At 31.5% G+C, this 21,643-nt stretch overlaps 1 protein-coding gene across 1 annotated transcript in view; it reads left to right on the top strand.

Moving 5' to 3' along the window:
• LOC110100287 (probable pre-mRNA-splicing factor ATP-dependent RNA helicase DEAH4) overlaps nucleotides 1–21,643 on the top strand; it is a 51,252-nt gene that overhangs the window by 4,822 nt on the left and 24,787 nt on the right. Inside the window, exons 2-7 of the mRNA XM_020827724.2 lie at nucleotides 1,879–1,971; nucleotides 2,073–2,177; nucleotides 9,026–9,243; nucleotides 15,571–15,623; nucleotides 15,811–15,927; nucleotides 19,999–20,090. Coding sequence (XP_020683383.1) covers nucleotides 1,879–1,971; nucleotides 2,073–2,177; nucleotides 9,026–9,243; nucleotides 15,571–15,623; nucleotides 15,811–15,927; nucleotides 19,999–20,090 — 678 coding nt within the window. The remainder of the gene's footprint in view (nucleotides 1–1,878; nucleotides 1,972–2,072; nucleotides 2,178–9,025; nucleotides 9,244–15,570; nucleotides 15,624–15,810; nucleotides 15,928–19,998; nucleotides 20,091–21,643) is intronic.

Below are 21,643 nucleotides of genomic sequence, written 5' to 3'. Positions count from 1 at the left end.
TACCATTTCCATCATCTCTCCACCAAACACTTCTAGATCTCTCTTTCTCTCTTAAAAAATAATAAAGTAAATAAAAAAATATAAATGATAATTTTAGCAAAAATAATTTAAATAAAAATTATGTGCTATGATGCATTGTATTTGCTTGTAGGTTAGTTGCTCCGACCACGTCATTGCCTTATTAACCGTGCAAGTATAATGATTCATAAATATGAGTAACTCCCAATCATGCCAAAATGCATTCGATGCGGCTAGTGGAAACTAATATATGATTTTTTTAGCATGTTGGGTAGCGGGTCGACGACATTTTCAACGTCGCTCGTGAACCCTGCTAGTTACGTGCTTGGCTTGTTGAGTGTGCAGATCAGCGATTGAACCTACAAGCGATGTACTCGTCATTGTAGGGCAAACCCTTTATACACTTTTTAGCGTGGTTGAAGGAGCCCCCTCGTTAATGGCTTGTGCGACGTAAACAGTTGTTTTGGGCTAAGCTAAAATTTCTCATATAAGTACCTCATATACACCATTCTTAGTGATGAGATTACAAAATTTTGACCTTGGTGTCACTCAACAATGGTCGTACATTCTTTTCATAGCACTGTGGTTAGGCCCAACTCCCCAAAATTTCTCCCACATAGAGGAGATGCTTGGAGGTTGCTGGAATTTTTACTATATTTTGGGACTTGAAAATTTTTGCACTAGAAACAAAACTTATAATTTTTACTATATTTTGGGACTTGAAAATTTTTGCACTAGAAACAAAACTTATAACTTTCAGAGACATAGACTTGCATTATAAGAGACTCAGACTTACAAATTCTAAATGCATATCACGGTACTTCTCACCTATTATAAAATGGGTCATGTACTGCTGTGACATGTTTACGATACGAGTAATTGTGAGCATTGCCAAAATGATATTGGATTTATTAATGGTTGATAAGAATGATAGTTATAACTTCAAAATAAGATGTAAGAAACAGAATGAGAGCGTAATATCATGGCAGTTACAGAATTATTGCCATAACTTTATAATACAGTGACAGCATATGTGAATGAACAAGAGCACAATTTTTTACTTGCTTTTAATTTAGACAATAAAATTTCATCATCCATGTTCTTCTGCAACATTAATCGATTCCATTCAGAAAACTTCTTACCACAGAATTTCAGAATATGATGACGTACATGTTTTCTTGCTCTCCTTTATATATATCTATATCTATATCTATATATATATATATATATATATATGTTTTGAAAAAATATGGTATTCAGTATTCTTGTTTTGTTCGTTATTGTGTTTTGGATCCATTCAAAGTTGAAATGTTCAACAATTACTAAGCTATAACTCACAAATGAATTATTCAAAGGCTTAGGCTTCCCTTAATACTGGTATGTTTCCCTGTCATATTGTTTGGTATGAAATAAAGTCAGTTTTACTTATTTAGATTTGAAAAAATTGCTTTTCTCGTATATGGTCCGTGGTGGTGAGCCATGGAGAAGGTGTGCATCCAGTAGAGTGCCTTCCGTTGCACGTTTTCTGCAAAAATAAAAATTGCGCTGCCACATATTTTGAAATGCAAAGCAGCTGAAAAATTTGACAAAATTAGTGTAAACCTATTGCTTCTTGTGAGTGAGGATCTGCATTCTCTTGGGATTATTCGAGTGCTCACCTGAATGCAGATAGTTTTCCTCATGAAATCAAGCACTTAACCATGTTGGTTCGGAAATGGAAATCACAGTTTTTGGACTTATCAGAATCTTAGTTTTTTATCGTCACTTCAAAGCATGCTATTTTAAAGTTTGTTATAATTGTTTTATTGTTTTTTTTGCGCTTTTCTCACTGGCTTGTTTAATCACTTGTTGAGCGCCAAGGAGGGTTGCTTTAGAAGTTGGTGCACAGCTTGGTGAAGAAGTGGGCTATGCCATTCGGTTTGAAGATCGAACATCTGATAAAACTTGCATCAAGTGAGATGTTCTTTATCAACTGTTTCATGAAGCTTTGTTGATCATGATCTTCTATTTGCGTATGAAAACAAATTTTGAATCACCTTGCTTGGAGTTCACAGGTATCTCACTGATGGTGTTCTTCTCCGTGAAAGCCTCTCTAATCCTAGATTGGATCAATATTCAGTCATAATTCTTGACGAAGCTCATGAGAGAAGCTTAAACACGTATGCCTCTTTCATACAGTTACTGCTCTATATTCATTACCATTACAACACGAAGTATTTTTATGCGTTTTTGCTTTTTAACACGATACTTGATACCTGAATAGTTGTTTTGACTGTTATAACACGAAGGACAAATTTTGAAGTTTTTTTGTTATTATGGAACAGTTTACGCATGCTCTTTAGGAGAGTGGTTTATTTAAATACTGGAATGATTTTTTTTTTTGAATTATATCAATGAACACATTACTGAATTTACTTGAATAATAAATCATAGTTTGCATGATTATTTTTTTCTTTTTTATATAATTAAAAGGTTTTGTGCCATACTTTGTGATGAATGAGTTTTTTTTTTTTATTTTTTTTTTAAATTTTTTTTTCACAGTAAATGCCCTAAATATGCTTAACATTTATTCTTCATATTTTTTTTGAAGACTGCTGATTAGCATTGCCAAGCTAGGTACCTTCTGCGCTGGGCCTGGCTTGGCCAAAGCTCAACTTAACTTGGATATTGATGCTAGGTGCAAATTCTATGGCCCTGTGAAGCAGATTGTGGTTTTGGGACATTTAAAGGAAATTATATTTTAATGTTCTCATCACTCACACACACACGCGCGCGCGCACACACACACACACACATATATATATATATATATATATGCCTTTACGCTTAGAGATATGATACGAAATGAGCATATACGTGAAAATGTTGTAGTAGCTCCAGGAGAAGATAAGATTAGAGAGAGTCGCCTTAGATGGTTTGGTCACATAAAACGGTGGCCTTCCAATGACCCCGTTAGGAGAGTAGAGGTATTAGATTTGACTTATGTTAAGAAAGGTAGAGGCAGACCTAAAAAGACATGGTTAGAAAATATTAGGAATGACTTTTCTTTATTAGATTTAAACGAGAATTTGACCTTTAATAGGACACAATAGAGAAAAATGATTCATGTAGCCGACCCCACGTAGTAGTATAAAGGCTTGATGTTGTTGTGTTGTTGTGATCAAATTATGTGTTTATTGATCAATAAGATTGTCAACACAATGGTTTATTTTTTTGCTTGATGCGCGAAGCACAACAAAGTGCATGTTTATGTTAATTGAAGTGCATATCTCATAGGAAATATTAATAGTATTTGACTATTCAACAACCACTAGATGATTTATTATTATGAAAATAATGAAATAAATTGTAGCATTTTAAGTCCATTTGTAAAAAGTAAAACTAAGTAATCTGTTTTAAAAAATAAACTAATTGAAAATCAGACCACACTACAAACTAGAAAGAAATGTTCACGGTTCGATGATTCAACTAGGGTTGAACCAGATGACGTAATAAGTACTAAAATTATTCAAATATAATATAAACTACGTAATAATTAAAATTTTAATAAAACATACATGACTATTTTGATTAAAGCTCATGAACAAGCTCCATTCAAATTCAACATAAAGCTTACTAAAAGGCTTGATTAAACATTAATGTGAATATATATATACATATATATATACATGTATATGTATACATATACATGTATATGTATACATATACATGTATATATATATACTATTTAATAAGAATAATAATATAATATTTAATGTAAGATATAAATTTTATAATATGACAGTTTATGTTCTTAAAGTTTATGAATTATACGCATTCTCAGCTTAAATTTATAACCCAAGTAATTTCAAAGTTCAACACTTTTAACTCTGATGCTGAATTCTTATGAGTTTTTAGTCTCACATCATAAGAGAATTTAAAATGGTTACTTTGTATAGGGAAGCACAAACCACAAATAATAAATAAAGTTGCATGATGTGGCCAGCTGACAACTATTTAAATTTATTTGTTTATATGCCTTTAAGTTTATATTTTAAATTAAAAAAATTAATTAAATAAAAATAAAAAATGAAAACTTGTGTTTAAATGAAAAATAATATATATTGAATTGGTCGGTTCAACCGAGCCGAAATTGCTTCAACAGTTTTCCAACTATCTTCTTTATAAGATAATAATAGTTGTAAATATTTTCTAACCTAAAATAAAATTATTGCTATTATAAGTTAAATACTTAACGCCTATGCATTAACTTTAATCATCGGGATGGGTAGCAACCCATAGGAGCTTGCGTTTATTGGAACCTAGAACCTTGTTATAAAGTATTCATAAAATTTGGGCAAAATTTTTGGGTAGTGTTTTGTCTGCATTCCAATCTGTCTTTTAAAAATTTAACCCAAAAAACAGCTTCATCAGAAGAGATTGGTGTAAATTTTTGGAAACCATGGATATAAAGTAAAGTGAAAAATTATCCCACATGTTGAAATTAAGAGTTGCTTATGTGTGAGATCATTTACAAATTGTGTTTCATACTGTTTATTTTGTGTCTTTTACTATTTGTGAGTTTGTGGCCAATCGAGCTATGTTTTATGGATGGCATGGCATCTACTTCTGCGATGTGGAGAAAAATCAAGAGCTATTTGAGGCATAAAGGAGAATATTTGCAATACCTTCCATTGATTGTGGATTAGGGCCTTAACATCTGAATCTTCTTTGTGTGAACCCTAAATGCCGTTGAATTGATAACAAAATAAACCACTTACAACTAGTGACTTGTCCTCACAATTTGCGAGCCCAAAATGTGCTTGATGCCTTGAAGCTCACTATTCACACCAGTTGTTTCACTTCATTATATTCACATGCTTGGTGACAGGGTGGAGCACAAGTGCTTGGCATTGAATCAATTTGTTTCAAAAGCACACTTTGAAGCTAATATTAATACTAATTTATCAATATTAATTGATTAAACCCAAATCAAAATTACAAAATTTAAATTAATTCATTATTTGATTAATTCAAAATTTATATTAACATTTAATTAAATAAATAAGTTAATTAAAAATAATCAATTTATTTTAATTAATTGAAATGTTAATCTGTAATTAAATTCAAAAGAAATAATGACTTTTAAATTTTATTAATTGAACAACTTAATAATACATTATACATTTAATTAATTTAAAATAACAATTCATTAAAAATAAAATTTAAATTAATAATTAACTTAATAAATTATTAATCAATTGAACTTTTATTTATTTAATTAAATTAATTAATTAATCAGCCAATTCAAAACCTTTTAAAAATAAAATAAAATGCATAATAAAAATATTCGCATTAATCAACTCAACTCAACAATTCAATTTAATCTCACAACTCAAACACAACTCCTCAACGACTCAAACTCACAACTCAACTCAACAACCCAGCTCAAATTCACAACTCAAACACAACCAACAAAGTTAAACCACAACACAAAACTCAACAACTCAAACACAGCCAACCCCCAAACAAACTCAATTCACAACTCAAAACTCAACAAACACAACCAACCCTTAGCATACTAAACACAACCAACTCTCAAACACAAAGCTCACAAACTCTCAAACTTCTCTCTACAAACACTGCAAACCCTCTAAACTTTGAATCAACACAAACTTTTGCAAACAAGTAAATAAAATTCAATAGCATGAAAATAAATGCTAAAACAAGAAAAAAGCAAGTGCTATACTAAGCTACAGATAGAAAGTAGAACAAATAGAACAAGTTACTGATAAAGTAATTAATTGTACAGTCAACGACACTGAAAAGAAAAAATGTAAATTCTATAGTAGAAGCATTAGTGTCACACAACAACAACTGCTGGGTAGTATATGTCGAGCTAGTAATTAACTGAAAATCACAGTATAGTGTCAAGCTAACAGGCAATTATTGTCCACTCAAACAAACAAATAAAAAATATATGGGAAGTTTAGTCTATAGGGCTAAATTGTAAGATCCACTAACAGGCTACTTTTATAGGGAAGCAATACGTTCTATTCTACCCAAATAAGTATGCAACTTCTAATGAGAGTCGTGAACCAATTATTTGAGAAATTTTTAAATGAAATATCAAACCCTCAAATAAAAATCAACGGGCATCTTAATCTATAAAGGATTAGGTTGTACGACCCACCTATAGGCAACTTCAAAAGAGAAGCTATAAGACCTACTCAAATAACTAAATCCTTAGGCAACATTGCTGTAGAGCTAGGTTATAAGACCCACTAATGGGCAACATCTAAGTGAAGTTGTAAGATCCTCATGTTAGGGAAATTGCTAAATAAGTTGTAATAACCCTAAAACCCAAACAATCAACTTCAAATTAATGAGCAACTTAGCTTATAGGGTTAGGTTGTAAGACCCACGAATGGGTTACTTCTAATAGAAGTCGTAAGACTCATTTTTCAAACTACTTTAATGAAAGCTGTAAGTCCTGACTCAAATTCAAACACCTGGGCTACTTCCAAGAGAAGCTGTAAAACCCGCTTCAATTCAAACTTCTGGGTAACTTCGAAATGAAGTCATAAATCCCAAACCAACTAATGGGTATTCTAATAGATGTAAACTCCAAAACCCAATCAAATTAAAACTTACAGCTGATCACCTCAGTCTACTCGGGATCCCTTAGAGGAGGGAACCTATGACTGCTAATCAGATCCCGTGGACACTGCGGTCAATGGTTGTTAGTGTTGGTAGACTGAAACCTATGGTATACCCGGGATGATGGAATCATGAGATCTTGATTGGGCTTATATCCATTTTCTCCACAATTGAGACTAAAATCACCTAAAAATTATTCATCCTTAATCGAGAGTTCTCTCTTACATTTCTGTTAAGAGGGGTAATTAACTATGAGTGTTTGCGCTCATAAAAATTAAGAGCCATGATCTAATTAAACCCTGATACTACTCTTAAAGGAAATCTGGTTAAATACAATTTGACTTAAGGGAAATGAAATCCTACGGCTGCAATGCGGGATTTGTGCCAACGCGCCATTTTCTAGAGCCACAGAGAAGTGCTCGAGGATTCTTTGTTAGAGAATATTATGGAGTTCTTAAGTAAGTTGTGTAGGAAAATAAGGTTGAGAGCTCTTGAACCTTAAAGCATATAAAATACTCATCTAAAATCTATCCCCTAAAGCTTAAAGAAAATGCTTATCTAACCTTCGTAACAGTTTGTCAAAGCTGACAAATTTAAGATAATCCTTGCTCACAAAGAGCCAATATCCTATAAAGCATATCTCTATGTTCACTTTGAAAAGATCGTAAGGACTAGGCCCTTGTCGTTTGATTGGATGCTCTTGCCATAAAATACTACCACAAAATAACAGTTATGTGTGACGCCCACTGATTGGGCAAAATGACACTATTGTATTATTGTCATGATTATAACTCATATTTTTTCTAATGTCTTTTGCCTCTTAATTCTTGAATCATAGAGTGCACTTGATATGGTATGTATCTAAAGTCAACTCAAGTTATCCCCTTAGATAAACATCAACTCTAGGCCTATAAAGTTCCCCTGTACGACATCATATGTCTACCAACAAGGATTCTTCTATCATGATGGGTCAACTAGCTTCCTTGATTTAGTAGATTAGGGTTCTTGACAACCCAGGATAATGGAATAATGAGATCATGATTAATTTTCTTATCCTTCCTCCCACCATTTACTTTAAGCTAAAGGTGATAAATTTCTTAATCCTAAAATCAAATTTATGCTACTATATGCTAAGCATTTAGCACTTAATGACTAACCTTATTTGAAAATTCTCTTTTGCCTGTGGGAGAGGTAATTAAGCATAGGAACTTGCGCCTATGAAAAGCCTGGAACTAGATAATAAAGTTCTTAAAAAATGAGGACAAAATCTTTGACAAGTGTCTTATCTGCAATTTAATTTGTTTTTTGAAAATTTGTGTCAAAAGAGCTAGGGCATGAATTTTTTAGAGCATGAAGAAATAAATTTCATAACATGTAATTTTAGTAAACTTGAAATTAATAGTGGCAGCCAATTTTGTAGGGCATTTAGGTTTTATAATTTCAGATGCTTTTAGCCATACAAAAGAACGCAAATATAATTGAGGCTATAATCTCTAGAATCAAATCAGAGTGGTTAAATTTAGAAATGCCTTAGGATTCTTTTTGAGAGACTATCATAGAGACTCAAAAATAAATTTTAGTAATTTTAAGGCTAATTTGTGGAGAACTTGTAAGTATAGAGTTACAAATAATTTTGTTAGTCTCTTGTAGGATTACCTACTATAAAAGACTGTCACAAAGAATTTGCACTGTAAAAATGCTTCAATACGACAGGAACATTTAATTAATGTGAAAATCATAGGATTGGAAGCAGGTAGACAAAAACATAAACTTGCTCGATGTTGTGAAAGTAGATTGATTCTAACTAGAGTTAGCATCAGTTCCAAGATTTATCCTGAATTAATGGAGTAAGTATGTATAATAAACTAAATACTTTTGCACAATGCTAATTATGATTCATGTAATTGTACGTTATGGATTATACATTTATGCTTGTGCTTCTGCTCTGTGTCTGCATACCTGTATATCAACATGCGTTTAGATGTACATGGATGAATGGGCTTTAGGATGCATGCACGTTTCTTCCATGTGCTGGCTCAAAATATGCTCATCATACAGCAAATTTGTTTTTCAACGAGTTCTCAAATTATGTTCATATTGTGCAAATAAGTATCTGATTTTCATCCAGCCTTGTAGCTCTTTTTAATTTAGTGCTGAGTATGTTGCAAAATGCTTCAGTAATACAAATTTGAACATTTGATGCATCACTGTGTTTCAAGATCCTTGCCGATACGTAGCTTTTGTGTGCAGTAGTTTTGTTAATTTTGTTGCTTAGGTTTCTTTGTTAAATTATCGTGGAGCTTAAGTACATTGACATGTGTCTTTTACATAAAAAAAGATATGCTCTTAATCTTGTTTCATTAGGCAGTGACATATTACTTGGGTTGATGAAACGTTTGGTCAAGATGCGCTCTTCAAATTTAAAAGTTCTTATTACTTCAGCAACTTTAGATGGAGTGAAAGTATCGAAGTTCTTCTCAGACTGTCCCATATTGAATGTTCCTGGACAATTATTTCCTGTAGAAAAGTTATACAGTTCCGAACGCCCTAAAAACTATATTGATTCATCCATGAGAACTGCTCTTGGTGAGAATATAATTTTAAATGCTTACATCTTTTTGTTTAGTGTTACTGCTCCTAAGATGGAAGAAAGTTCATTTCTTTTATGATAATTTCTCTTTATTTATATTATAAGTATTGTTCTGGTTTTATTGATATTTTATCTAAAAATACATTTGTAACCTACTTACATCATTTTCGCTTACCTGGTTTGAATTATCTGTTTGGTAAGAATAGATAACTTCAGTCTCTAGTCAATCATACTTGCAATATGCGCACTTATTTTGAACTTTTGTTGCTGTTTCCATTGAAACATCAATTTATGACTAGTCACTTTGCATGGACCTTAAAGTCATTCAATCAACGAATTGAATCATTTCATATTTAAATTGTTTCCAAGGAAATATGAATGTAAGAGAAGCTCAAAACAACATCACGAACGTCACCTTGTTTCTCTAGAATTGTTGATTCTTATTTTAGTGGTACCCGGGAATATCTTAAATAATGACTATTTAAAAGAACGAAACTATGGCAGGTTTGTTTATTGGATTGCAACCTGGAAGAACCTACTATGATTATAAGGCATGCCTTTCCTTGCGCTTCGACACACCATGCTTATATCCATTAACCGCATGGGTTTAAAATAAAAAAAAAAGGCCCCACAAGAAGGCATACAACAGTTGAGCTTTCCTGTGGGGAGGGTGTGGGATGGAAAGAGATTGGTTTACTTTTTTGTTGCTTGAAGATGAAAAAGTGAATTATATAACACCCTTGAATCTTTGTATTGAAAGGCTTATTCTATTTTTAAGGATAAATACCAATAGACTTTCTTTTGAAAATGATTATTAAAATTCGAGTTGTAAAATCAGGTGTGGCCTAATTAGAGATTATTATATATCATGTAAATTATGATAATGTCTCAAGTCATACCCTCATGGCCTTGGATAGATGCTTGAAGTAAATGAAAAAATTTGAATTTGATTAAGGAAGCACAAAACTGAACATAAGAACTTTCATTGTCAAAATTCAAGTTGTAAGCAGCGTCAATATCAGCATGAGGGGCAAAAAGATAATGGTCTTATGTTCCAAGGCCCTATGCAAAATTGTTTCCACCTCTCGACAAACTGAATATTTAGTGCTTCGAACCTTATTTATTTAAGAAAAAATCTTTCTTCTTATTTTCCTGCCCCAAATTTCATGTTAAGATGACCATGTATAAAATAGTATTTAACTTCAAAATCATGGTAAGAGATACAGATCTACCAATGAAAATCAAGAAGTGTTTAATTTAGCAGGTTTGTAATCTCAAAACCCAACACTGCTGCTATTCTTTCGACAAGGAGAACATCAAGATTCTCTTTTCTTTTTCTATTATTTTAATGTGATCAGTTTAGAAGGCCATTTTCCTGAGTTCAAAGCAACTGAAAAAATTATTTTATTTCTTGTACTTATTTTTTTATAGAAATGTATTTAATAATTTTACTGAGATTTGAAAATAGGAAAAAAATTACTTTTGCACTTTTTAACTTGTACCTTGAAAATTGTTTATATTACAAATTTTTTTTGGATTGACCCAAGATGGATATTATTCGCAAATTTATTCAGTTGGGCTTATTGTTCATCACCATATCATTATAATATTACTTTTAGAAGCGGACTACAATGTACTTTTTGCTAGGTGAACCTTCTATGTTAATGACTGTTTTTGATGCAAATGCTTGGGTGGTCTCTTCATTTTGATGATTCTGAAGAACCAACTATCACCCATGTAGGGGCGGCTTTTTCTTGACTACATTTACATCATTTCCACAAATCCACTTTATATTTGTTGGGTTTTATATTTGGTAAGCCATTGCATATGGATGCTATTACGCATTCTTAGCCAATTTTTTGATTGAAATGGAGTTATTTGTCTACTTGAGAAGGAGGTTTGGATTGGCTTAGTATCTTGTTATCTGAAGGTGAAATTGAAGAAATCCTCCCTATTGTTTCCAAAAATTTTGGCGCAATGATTTTAATTGTTCTAGAATAACCAATATGAGGAAATCAACCGATTAGGTACAAGAGTTGCATTTAATTGACCAAACTCTTCTCCTACAATGTTTACTATGCCTTATTCATGAATTCATGTTTGCTCTCATAATTTTGAACTACTAGGTTGCCTTTTGGATTTTGAGCCTACTGTGCTAGCCTTCACTATCCCTACATAAATGTTCTTCACTTATTTTGCAACTATCAGGGATACTTCTCCTTTCGTTCTTGAAGTTCCTCAGCTCTCTCTTTATTTATGAAGATATAGAGGACCATGAATCAAAACAACCTTATGACTTTGATGGGAGCGTTTTGAGTAATAACATTTTGGTGAATAAGAAGTTTCAAAATCTTGTTTATCAAACAGGGTCAAAACAGGAAAAAAAAATCTATCATCACTTTCTTGTTTTCACCAAACTTCAAGCAATGTAGTCAAAATGAGTGTTTTTTTTGGTCATTTGGATTTTTCTCACTTGGGGTTTCTCATATCTTTTCTGCATTTGATGTTTTTTTGTCAATTACTCATAATTGCAATGCTATATTCATATAATTTTTTAGATATAAAATTAATTTCTTTAAAGAAAACATATAATTAGAAAATGTCATTATGTTTTATAATTTAAAGATATGTTATTTTAAAAATTTATTTTAAATGTAAAAAAATTCTCGCTAGATATATGAAGTAGAATATAGACATGATGGCATGAAAATTCTTCTGATTTCTGCCCATTTTAATTTTGAAACCAAAAAATTATCAATACAGCAATGCGAAGGTGACATGAAGAATATTAACCTTTTTGCTCTTTGATCTTGGGTAGAAACCATTTGCCATCTTGATAATGTCCTTTGTAAACATTTCTGCTAACCGTAGAAAAATTTGGGTGCCCATATATAGAACTCGCCACCAACCATATAAAAAGTTATGGACAAATTTATAAAACTCGGTTTCAAATTTTTTGGAATCCAGATCTATTTTTGGATGACATTCCACCTTACTAGCGAGTAAGTTCTATGAGTTGATGACCTAAGAACTAATGAGTGAACAGAAAGAAGAGGAGAGAGAGAGAGAGAGAAAATGAGAATCTACGAAGTACTCATGAAAGCTTGTAATATCAAACTAGCATAAGTCCCAAACTAGTCCTCATCACCCCTTATTTATAGGGTTCTAAGAACTTCAGTAAAAATTATTCTAAAAAAGTCAAAATACAACGTTACACAGACTACCATTGACACATGTCATCTCTAACTATAGTTTAATAAAAGGCTCCAGAAGGTTACATAACCAGTAAACCTAGTGTTTCATTTTATGTATGCATTTTGTTTTATGCATAACTGAGAAATATCATAGTCAGAAAGTATGTAAGATTTAATTACCTATATTATTTCATTATAAAATATGTAAGAGTTGCTTTTATGTTGGAATTAGTTTCTTTATTATGCTTACTTTTTTCCAAATTCTATCCCCAATGCAGTAGTAGGTTCTCCGCATTTTTCCCAAAATTTCATCTTACTTTGTCATTGATTGTGGAAGATGTTTTAGGCTGTTTCCTACCCCATTTAGGCTTGAAGCAGGTAAAGGCTATTAAATATTTGACCTAACATGCAGACACCACAACGTGGGGTTGGCTACATGAATTCTTTTTCTCCATTGTGTCATATTAATGGGAAAATGCTCATTTAAATCTAATAAAAAAAGGTCATTTCTAATACTTTATAACCAATTCTTTTTAGCTTTACCTCTACCTTTCTTCACATAGGCCACATCTAATACATTTACTATTCTAACCGAGTCATTGGAAGGATGACATTTTATTTGACCTAAGCATCTAAGGCTACTCTTTTTAATCTTATCTGTCACCGGACCTACTCCAACCTTTTCACATATATACTCGTTTCACATTCTTCTCATTTAATGGCCAACATTTTCCGCCATAAAGCATTGCAAGTCAAGTTGTAAGCCATATCCTCTAAATAAAAACAATCTTCCTTACTCTTCATATGTATTAAGATCAGACTAACGGTTAGGTGGGTTTAGTTAGTAGCACTTTCTAAGCAGGATTGTAAATCTAGTGGTTGGGCTGACTATGCCTCATGTCAGATATGAATTTTTTGCACTCTGTTAGACTTAGGTTCGAGACACTACACCTCAGTAGTTCGCACCTTAGCTCTAGGGTCTGAGGCTGTTGTTAACTTCTAGTCACTTCATAAACCCTCACCTTCTGGGCATTTCTTTTAACATGTATTGTTGGAATATAAGCCCCAACATTCTAAATTAAATTTGATCAAATTAAACAAAAAATTGATATTAAAATGTAAAGCCTAATATAGGGTTATTTGAGTACCTCTGAGTTTCTTCATAATCTAGTACTACATTTTCTTCTCTTTGGTTCTCTTTCAAAAATTTGATTATAGTTGATTTCATAATCCTTGAAATTCTCAAAGACCAAATTTTTGAACAAGAATTTTTTAAATCTAATATATGAAAATATTAGCCAGTATTTTGATGACTCAACAACAACAACAACAACAACATCAAGCCTTTATCCCACTACGTGGGGTCGGCTACATGAATCCTTTTTCTCCATTGTGTCCTATTAAAAGTCAAATTCTCGTTTAAATCAAGTATTTTGATGACTCATGCAAAAAAAAAAAAATCACTAGTTTAATCAAAAGTGCTCTCAAGTAACAAATATTTGAGATGTAATTAATTATAGGAGCTTGTCTCTATGGGGCATATCTACCCCACAATAAAATAAATCTCATTCGATCAAATATTGAGTAGGTGAAAATCTCTATTAAAATTAAAGTTGTGCGTTTTTTTTATTTAAGCGATCAAGAAATAGTATTTTTGTCATTTGGGATAATTTATTATTTTCTATGCCGTACTCGATCGCAAAATATCTTAATTCGTTAAGGGTGACAAAAGTCCTCCAACAATATTCTCACAATATTCTTTAAAAATTTTATTGAAATATCTCGTTCGCCTATGTTGAATCTTCTCTTCTAACAAAATACTTTTTAATCTTCATCTCTAATGTACTGCACTTGAACTAATCTTTACTTCTTGGCTAATTTATAGATGCATCTTTCGCCTTCCTTAGTATCTAATATATTATATAAATCATTAAAAATCAAATTCTTTGCATCATATATTAATTTCTTAGAATATTTGTGGGCCACTTTATATCTTTTCCATCTTTTCGAACTTCTACATTGAAACTAATTTTTATAATATATATTTTTTAATTTTTGATCTTTTTTTGCACATTTTGATTTCACAAAAAACCATTTTTTTAATTGAGCTTTTACTTTTGATTTTTCAAGCATATACTTTGCAATATCACTAGCTATTTTTTACCACATATTTTTTTCTTGCTCATGAACCCTAACATACGGATGATGAATAAATCAAATTTTCTTTGATCAGTACTCCCAAAATTTGACCCAAAACAGTTATTTCAGTCAGTTTTTGGATGATCCTTTAAACCATGATATGGACTTTATTTTATTCTTAATTGTAGTAGGAATCTTTTCCAAAACCATTCTACCTTACTGTTGCTAGAGCTGTATGGTCTTTTAACGAAAATCTCATTTTATTATGTCATTACTTAAACTCAATTATCTATTTTTTAGTAGTTTATGTATCATTGCCGTTAGACTTACAAAGATAGGGAATATGTTAAAGTTTAATTGAAGACATTGTTCCTCATTTTTAACAAAGTTCTATTTTTGATATTAACCATTTTAATGATGTAATCTTCACTGATCAATCAACTTTTCAACTATTATGATGAAGCACTTCTCAACCAATAAATCAACTTCTAAACCATGTAGCTGGAGCTACAGGGTCTTTTAACAACTTGGCCATTCTATTAAGGCGTTGCTTAAACCCTTCTTTCTTTCTTTTTTGGTTTTTTTTGCTTCTCCTTGCTATGAGTGGTAGTTTATATATCATTTCCCTTGGTCTTCCAATGATCGGGCAAAGCTTCAACTATCATAAAAAACATTGTTATGCTTATGTCTTTCTTTTTTTAATGAAGTTCTATTCTTGATTTTAACCATTTTAATGATGTAATTTTCACAGATCAAGCAAGTTTTCAACTAGCCTACTTTTTCAGTTTTGATTAGGCAATGTAGGTTCAGTTTCTTTTATACCAGTGTGAATATTGTTTTTATTTCTTATCTGTCAACCACTAAAAAATTTCTCATCTTTTTTGCACCCCAGAGACTGTTGCATGTCCGGTAATTTTTTTGCTTTCCATGTATGTTTAAATATGATGTTTTGTCTTATCTGTTCCATTAAGTGGTTAGCACTATTTTCAGACATACACTCTCGTGAACTACCAGGAGACATCCTTATATTTATGACAGGACAGGTTTGCATTTGCCTCAGAAGTCAACTTACTTTTTCCTATTAATAAATATTATCCCTTGCCCTTCCACCAACAAGCAAATAGTTTACCTGCTGAGCTTTTTATTTTCCTGATAATGGCAACTTATTTTTCCTTGTTGCTGTTGATTAGTTGCTACAAGTTAAAAATCATTGAAACATGGTTCTTTTAGGATGAGATTGACAAAATGGTATCCAAGTTGGAGGAAAAGATTCAAAACCTTGAGGAAGGTTCATGTATGGACGCCCTAGTCCTTCCACTTCATGGCTCTTTACCACCTGAGATGCAGGCATTACACGATCTCTACCTTGTTTGTTTTTTTTTTGTTTTTTTTTTTATGAACTTCTATCTTTTTTTTTTTAAACTTGATATTCTTTTTTCGGATGCTAGTTTTTATTGCGTATAACTTGGATTGAGCTAGAAGTTCAAATTAAATGAATGAGTTATGGAAGTTGGTGAATAACAGATTATTGTTAAATGAATATTGCTATTTTCCCACACCTTTATGCAGCTGATTTTGATACTTTTGTTCATTGATAAGCTTTGTTTGAAATGTATCTTTTGGATGAATTGGTTGGTCTTCTAGTGTACATCGTTATTGCGAAAATCATCTTTACAGTTAATACTGCGGTACGATTGATTTTCATGTGTTCCTTATTTTATAATATTCGAAAATGGAGCCACCAAATCACAAACATGTCTTCTTTTTTATTTAGGTGGAAAGATAAAGTTTAATGCAATGATTATATGGTGATTCTAGAAGAGAGAGTTAGGCCACACAATATTGAATTATTTTGATGGATATATATCTTCATAGTATCTAGAAAACAATCAAAATAAATACATTTCATAAGATAAGATAGATTTTGAAAGATGAGATATTGTTTATTTGCGAAGATGGATTTTTGAGAGGCAAATTTGAAGGCTTAATTTGGTATATATTTGATGTGGAATAAAAAAGATTAGTTTCATTACCAAGATTGTTTTAGAAATTTGAGGGGTAAATACTATTGGTGCTTGTAATGATTATAAGAAGGTTAAAAATCTTATAGAAAGGGTAGTAAGCAAAATAAAAATTATATGTTCTGATGATTTATCATTCCATATCTTGATGCCACAAGGTTCATTGTCTACATATGCTTGATGCCACTTATAATTTTTGATGATTAATGAGTAACACAAGTTTATAAACTACAGTAATTCAATGCAATATAAGAAATATGCTTGATGCCACTTATCATTCCATATCTTAAATTTTATTTCATTTAAATATATACATAAATTATAAATACCTATCATATCATAACTAGTTTACATTCGACATATCTGTATTCATATCTTTCTCATTTTCATATATATACAACCGTCACAGGAGCCATCATCTAATTTAGTATCAATGAAGGTACTCTTTTACCATTTTCTTTTTCATTTTTTTTCATAGCCTTTTCCTTTTAACGTGCACGGGTACAATGTCCCCGACTAGTACCAAAAGGGGGTGAGCTCCATCAATTCAACATGCACTTGCAAGCATTCTATATCAATCATATCATTCTTACATCATAATACTTTGCTTTACTTTAGGCTTTATGCAATAATATATAATAAATCATTTAATATGCGAGGGACGAATCATTTGCAATGCAGTAAAGTTACTAACTTGCAATGACAATTAGATGAAATTTAGTAACAATACAATTACCGTAACGTAGAAACATGCTTACTCACCTGATTCGAGAAATTTGATTTCTTCCCTAGTACTCTTTCCTTCGAGGTCACAAAATTAATACCTATAAGAATTTATTTAACATTCATAAGCTAGTTTAATAATTTCAAACTTAATTCTTATTCTCTTATAAATATACCCTAAGTTCTCTCTCTCTCTCTCTCATTTTGTATAATTTCACTATTTATCCAAATTAACCTACTTCAAATGCCTAAATTAATTTAAAATAAACTTAATTTTCGGATTTATTCAAAAATCCTAATTTTGGAAACATGATTTTGATTATTTTCATTATATTTTCATGTCAAAACCTTTTCATTATTAAATTAATATTTAGGGATTCCATTTTCGGATTTAATTTTTTTTTATTTTTTGGGACATTTAGGCCATTTAAGGCAAACTCACACACAACGCATACACATGGACTCGAACCTTGGACCTCTTAGTTGGAAGCCTAAGCTCTCAACCAATAGGTCAAGGGGAGTTGTGTGTTTTTCGGATTTAATTTAATTAAACATTAGGAAAAATAATATTTCATGAAAAACCTTAATTCCTACCCTTAAAAACTTCTCTATGACCATTAGAAATAATATTCATTAAGAAATTTTCATAGAAATAAAAAATTTGCAAAACCCTAATTTTTAGAAACTCATTATAATTTTTGGAAAACTTCATTTTTAGGTTTAAAAATCATCCCTCAATCTTCACTATCATTTTCTTTTAAAATCATCTTGTTTGGAAAACCCTATAAAATTTCAACTCAAGAAATCTATAAGAAGGTTAAGAAATTTCTTGATTAAGAACATACCTCAGACTTCCCTTAACTTCTCTCTTCTTCTTCTTCCTTTTATTTGCTGCTTTCCTAATTTTCTTCACTCATTTGTTGAACTGGAACAAGTAAAATCAAGATATCTCCCATGAGGAGTTGCTATTTCTCACTCATGTACACGATTTATTAGTTAGAATGGCGAAAAAATCCATCACATGGACGTATACGCACAATCGGCAATCACTCGGGTTGCGCTCTCTGACGTTTCGTTCGCCCTGTTCCGCCTGTTGGAATATTAGGGCCGGTTCAATTGAACCGGCCAAACCGGTTCTAACACAATGAAGATGAAAATATTATTTTTAGAAATTATTAAGTGGGATTTTTGAGTAAAATATTTTGACAGAGCATAACAATTAAAATAATATTTGGATCACAGTGCTTGGCAAAAAAATTATCATCAGCTAGTTTGGGTTAGATGATAAGATGAATGTGATAAAATTATGAGTGTTAACTAGGAATAATGTTGTTCTAGGTTTGGTTCTAGTGACATATAATGAATATAAGATATTTAGTAAGGGCCTTAGGTGATTTGGACATATCATTGAAGGAAAATGCTCACATTAGACTTGTGGATAAAATTATTGTTGGAGGAATGGGTAAACCTAAGGTAATATGGATAGAAGTGATTCGAAGTACTTTAGGGGGAGTAGATTTGACATCTCAAGCAACGCCTAACAAAAATGAATGTAAAGTGATGGTTTCTTAATTCAATCCCTAATAATTTGTATAAGGCCTTATGATGATTATTATGATAATGACAATGATGATGATTCATCAATAAAATTGTTATATGTGGATGACAAAAACCTGCATTCACTTGCATTAAGATAAGAAGTGATTCTTGACAGTGTGTGCATGGTGATAATTCTGGAGACTGGAATACACTAATTTCTTGTTCTCTAGTTCTATTCTATTTTTTTGCAGTAATCTTGGCTGTTTTAATTGATACTTAAGTTTATTTTCCCATGTTTTTGTTTACAGCTGTTAATGAGTTTGTCTAGAAAACATGGCAAAGTAACCTATATTGCTTAACATGTTGAGCAATAAATATGTTAAAATTGAGGAGGAAAAAAGTGAGCACTTACTAGAGTTGATCATTTCTTCAAGTAAATGGCACATCACATAAGAAATTAAACAACATTCAGTACAAGGTCAAAATGAAGTGAACCTGTTCGCCTTGTTATTTCATACTTCATTATTATTTTTGTACAATGCAATTAGGAATCAATTATGTTTTCTCTTTTATGTTCTCATATTTTTTTTAGATGTTAAATTATTAAGTGTTGCGGTTAATGATCAGAATTCCTGAAATTCTTAGATATGCATGAAGCTTACCACAACTTATGATAAGAACTAACACGATTGATATAGTCAGCATGTTGATTTGTATCTGGATTCATCATTCTATCATCCACCGGTGTTACCTCAATGTTTCATATGGCTGTATCTCTTACATTTATATATCAAATGTTTAATCATTTTGATGGCTGGATTAGTTTCTGTATCATGGAATTGAGGGATTCTTTGCTGAATTTTGACATATTTTATCTTATACTTAAAAATTTCTATACAATTGACATTCTTTGGGATGTTTAATATTTTTTCTCTTAAACTGTAAGCTATTTATTTATTTTATTTAATCGGAAATTGCATCATCAGTTAGATTCATTATGAAGGCTTAAATTGAAAATCAACCATTAACTTTATGTTTATGTTTTTTATCCCCCTCCATTCCCTACCCGCCACACCTGACCCATTAATGCTAATGCATGAATAATTCTCACCTTGTGTTTATTGTTTCAAAATAGGTTCGTGTATTCAGTCCAGCACCTCAAAATTGTAGGCGGATTATTGTCGCCACAAATATTGCTGAAACATCATTGACAGTGGATGGCATTGTGTAAGGAAATATTTTTTCTGCCGATAGAAGATAATTGTTTTCTGATGTTCTTTTTGAATATTACTTTGTTTTAATGAGTTGTAAAATTTGGAGAAGCTTTGGCAGTGAAATTTCTGTATTATCATATGAATAAGCCAGTAAAAAAGCCGATAATGAAAAACCTGTTTTAAACTATAATTTAGCATACATCATTTGTATTTTCCTTGCAGAATGTTGTTTATGTTGTGTACGCATTCATGGTTGTGTTTAATATGCTGATGATAGGACGTGCCAATATTTAGCTTCTGCTGATTGAATTTGTTTTAACAGTCTTTCAGTAAAATCAATTTTATTTTCAAGATAGTACTTTTTTAATCAAGTTGAGTACATTTTAGGCAAACATCTCTATTGCATTTGCAAATTTAGGTGGCTTGGGCGCATTGTTTATAGAAAGCTAGATATTTTTTTGAAATATTGATTAAATGGCATACATAATTAGTAATAAACAGCTTTCATGTGTTAAGTTAAAGCATCTAATATGATCTGATGCAGATTGAATGTTAGATATAATTTTGGACATGTGCAGATTGATTGGTTAAATTATATGGTTTGTTCGAGCACATTGATTGAATGGTTTATGTAGAACCAACCATGAAAGGGCATTTATTTTGTGGGATTTAAAATGCTCTACGACTTGAGGTAAGGCTTGATGATCAATTTTTAGGTGGAAATTCCAGTAGTTCATTAATGCAACCTAAAAATTTTACCTCCATTGAGGATGTTTTACTACTAGTTTGAGCTTCCCATGAGAAAAGCTCTCATTATTGTTAATTTACCCTCCTGATTTCAAGTGAGAACTTTCAAATAAGTATGCTCTGAAGCTCAAGATTCACCTTTTTCTTACATTGTGAATGGCTTCTTGAATTGCGGTTATGTTATCCCTCTTTTATATATATATATATATATTTGAATGACTACCACTTTCATTCTGAGAGGAGAGGGTTGATGGTCATAAATTCTATCAAAATATCATGATTCTATTATCTGAGGTCTCTTGGTGGACTTCAATCAAAAAAATAGGGAGACATTTTTTGGGTTTTTGATATGAGGACTTTTGTTGGCAACCATGAGTTACTTCATCCAACACTTTGTTATAGGTTGGGTTGGAAAATACCTGAAGGAGACCAATTTCGTGCTAATCCTAAGTGTGCATTGGTATTTTTTAGCTTCAATCAACTTAAATATTGATGCCCTTGATAGTGATATACAAATAAGTTGAGGGTTAAGAACTTAAAGCATCCAGGGTTCACTTATATTTCAAAAATATTTTGATATGTTTTATCATTTAATATTTTTGCTATTTAGTATCATGGCATAGCCTTAAAACAACTTGGATGAATTGAGGTGAAAATGAATGACCGTGATGATGTGATTGTGCAAGGCGCTTTCTGATCTACTATTACCATAAATTTGAACAATATGAAAACAAAAATGTCATTACATGGACAATCCTATTATTGCGCGCTTACGCGCAGACACACACACATGTATATATATATATATATATATATAAT

Source organism: Dendrobium catenatum, unplaced genomic scaffold (genome assembly GCF_001605985.2).
Source record: "Dendrobium catenatum unplaced genomic scaffold, ASM160598v2 fragScaff_scaffold_1221, whole genome shotgun sequence".
In the NCBI taxonomy this organism is placed as follows: domain Eukaryota; kingdom Viridiplantae; phylum Streptophyta; class Magnoliopsida; order Asparagales; family Orchidaceae; genus Dendrobium; species Dendrobium catenatum.
Note: the sequence above shows the minus strand (reverse complement) of the source record. Positions and strands in the feature narration are given on the sequence as shown.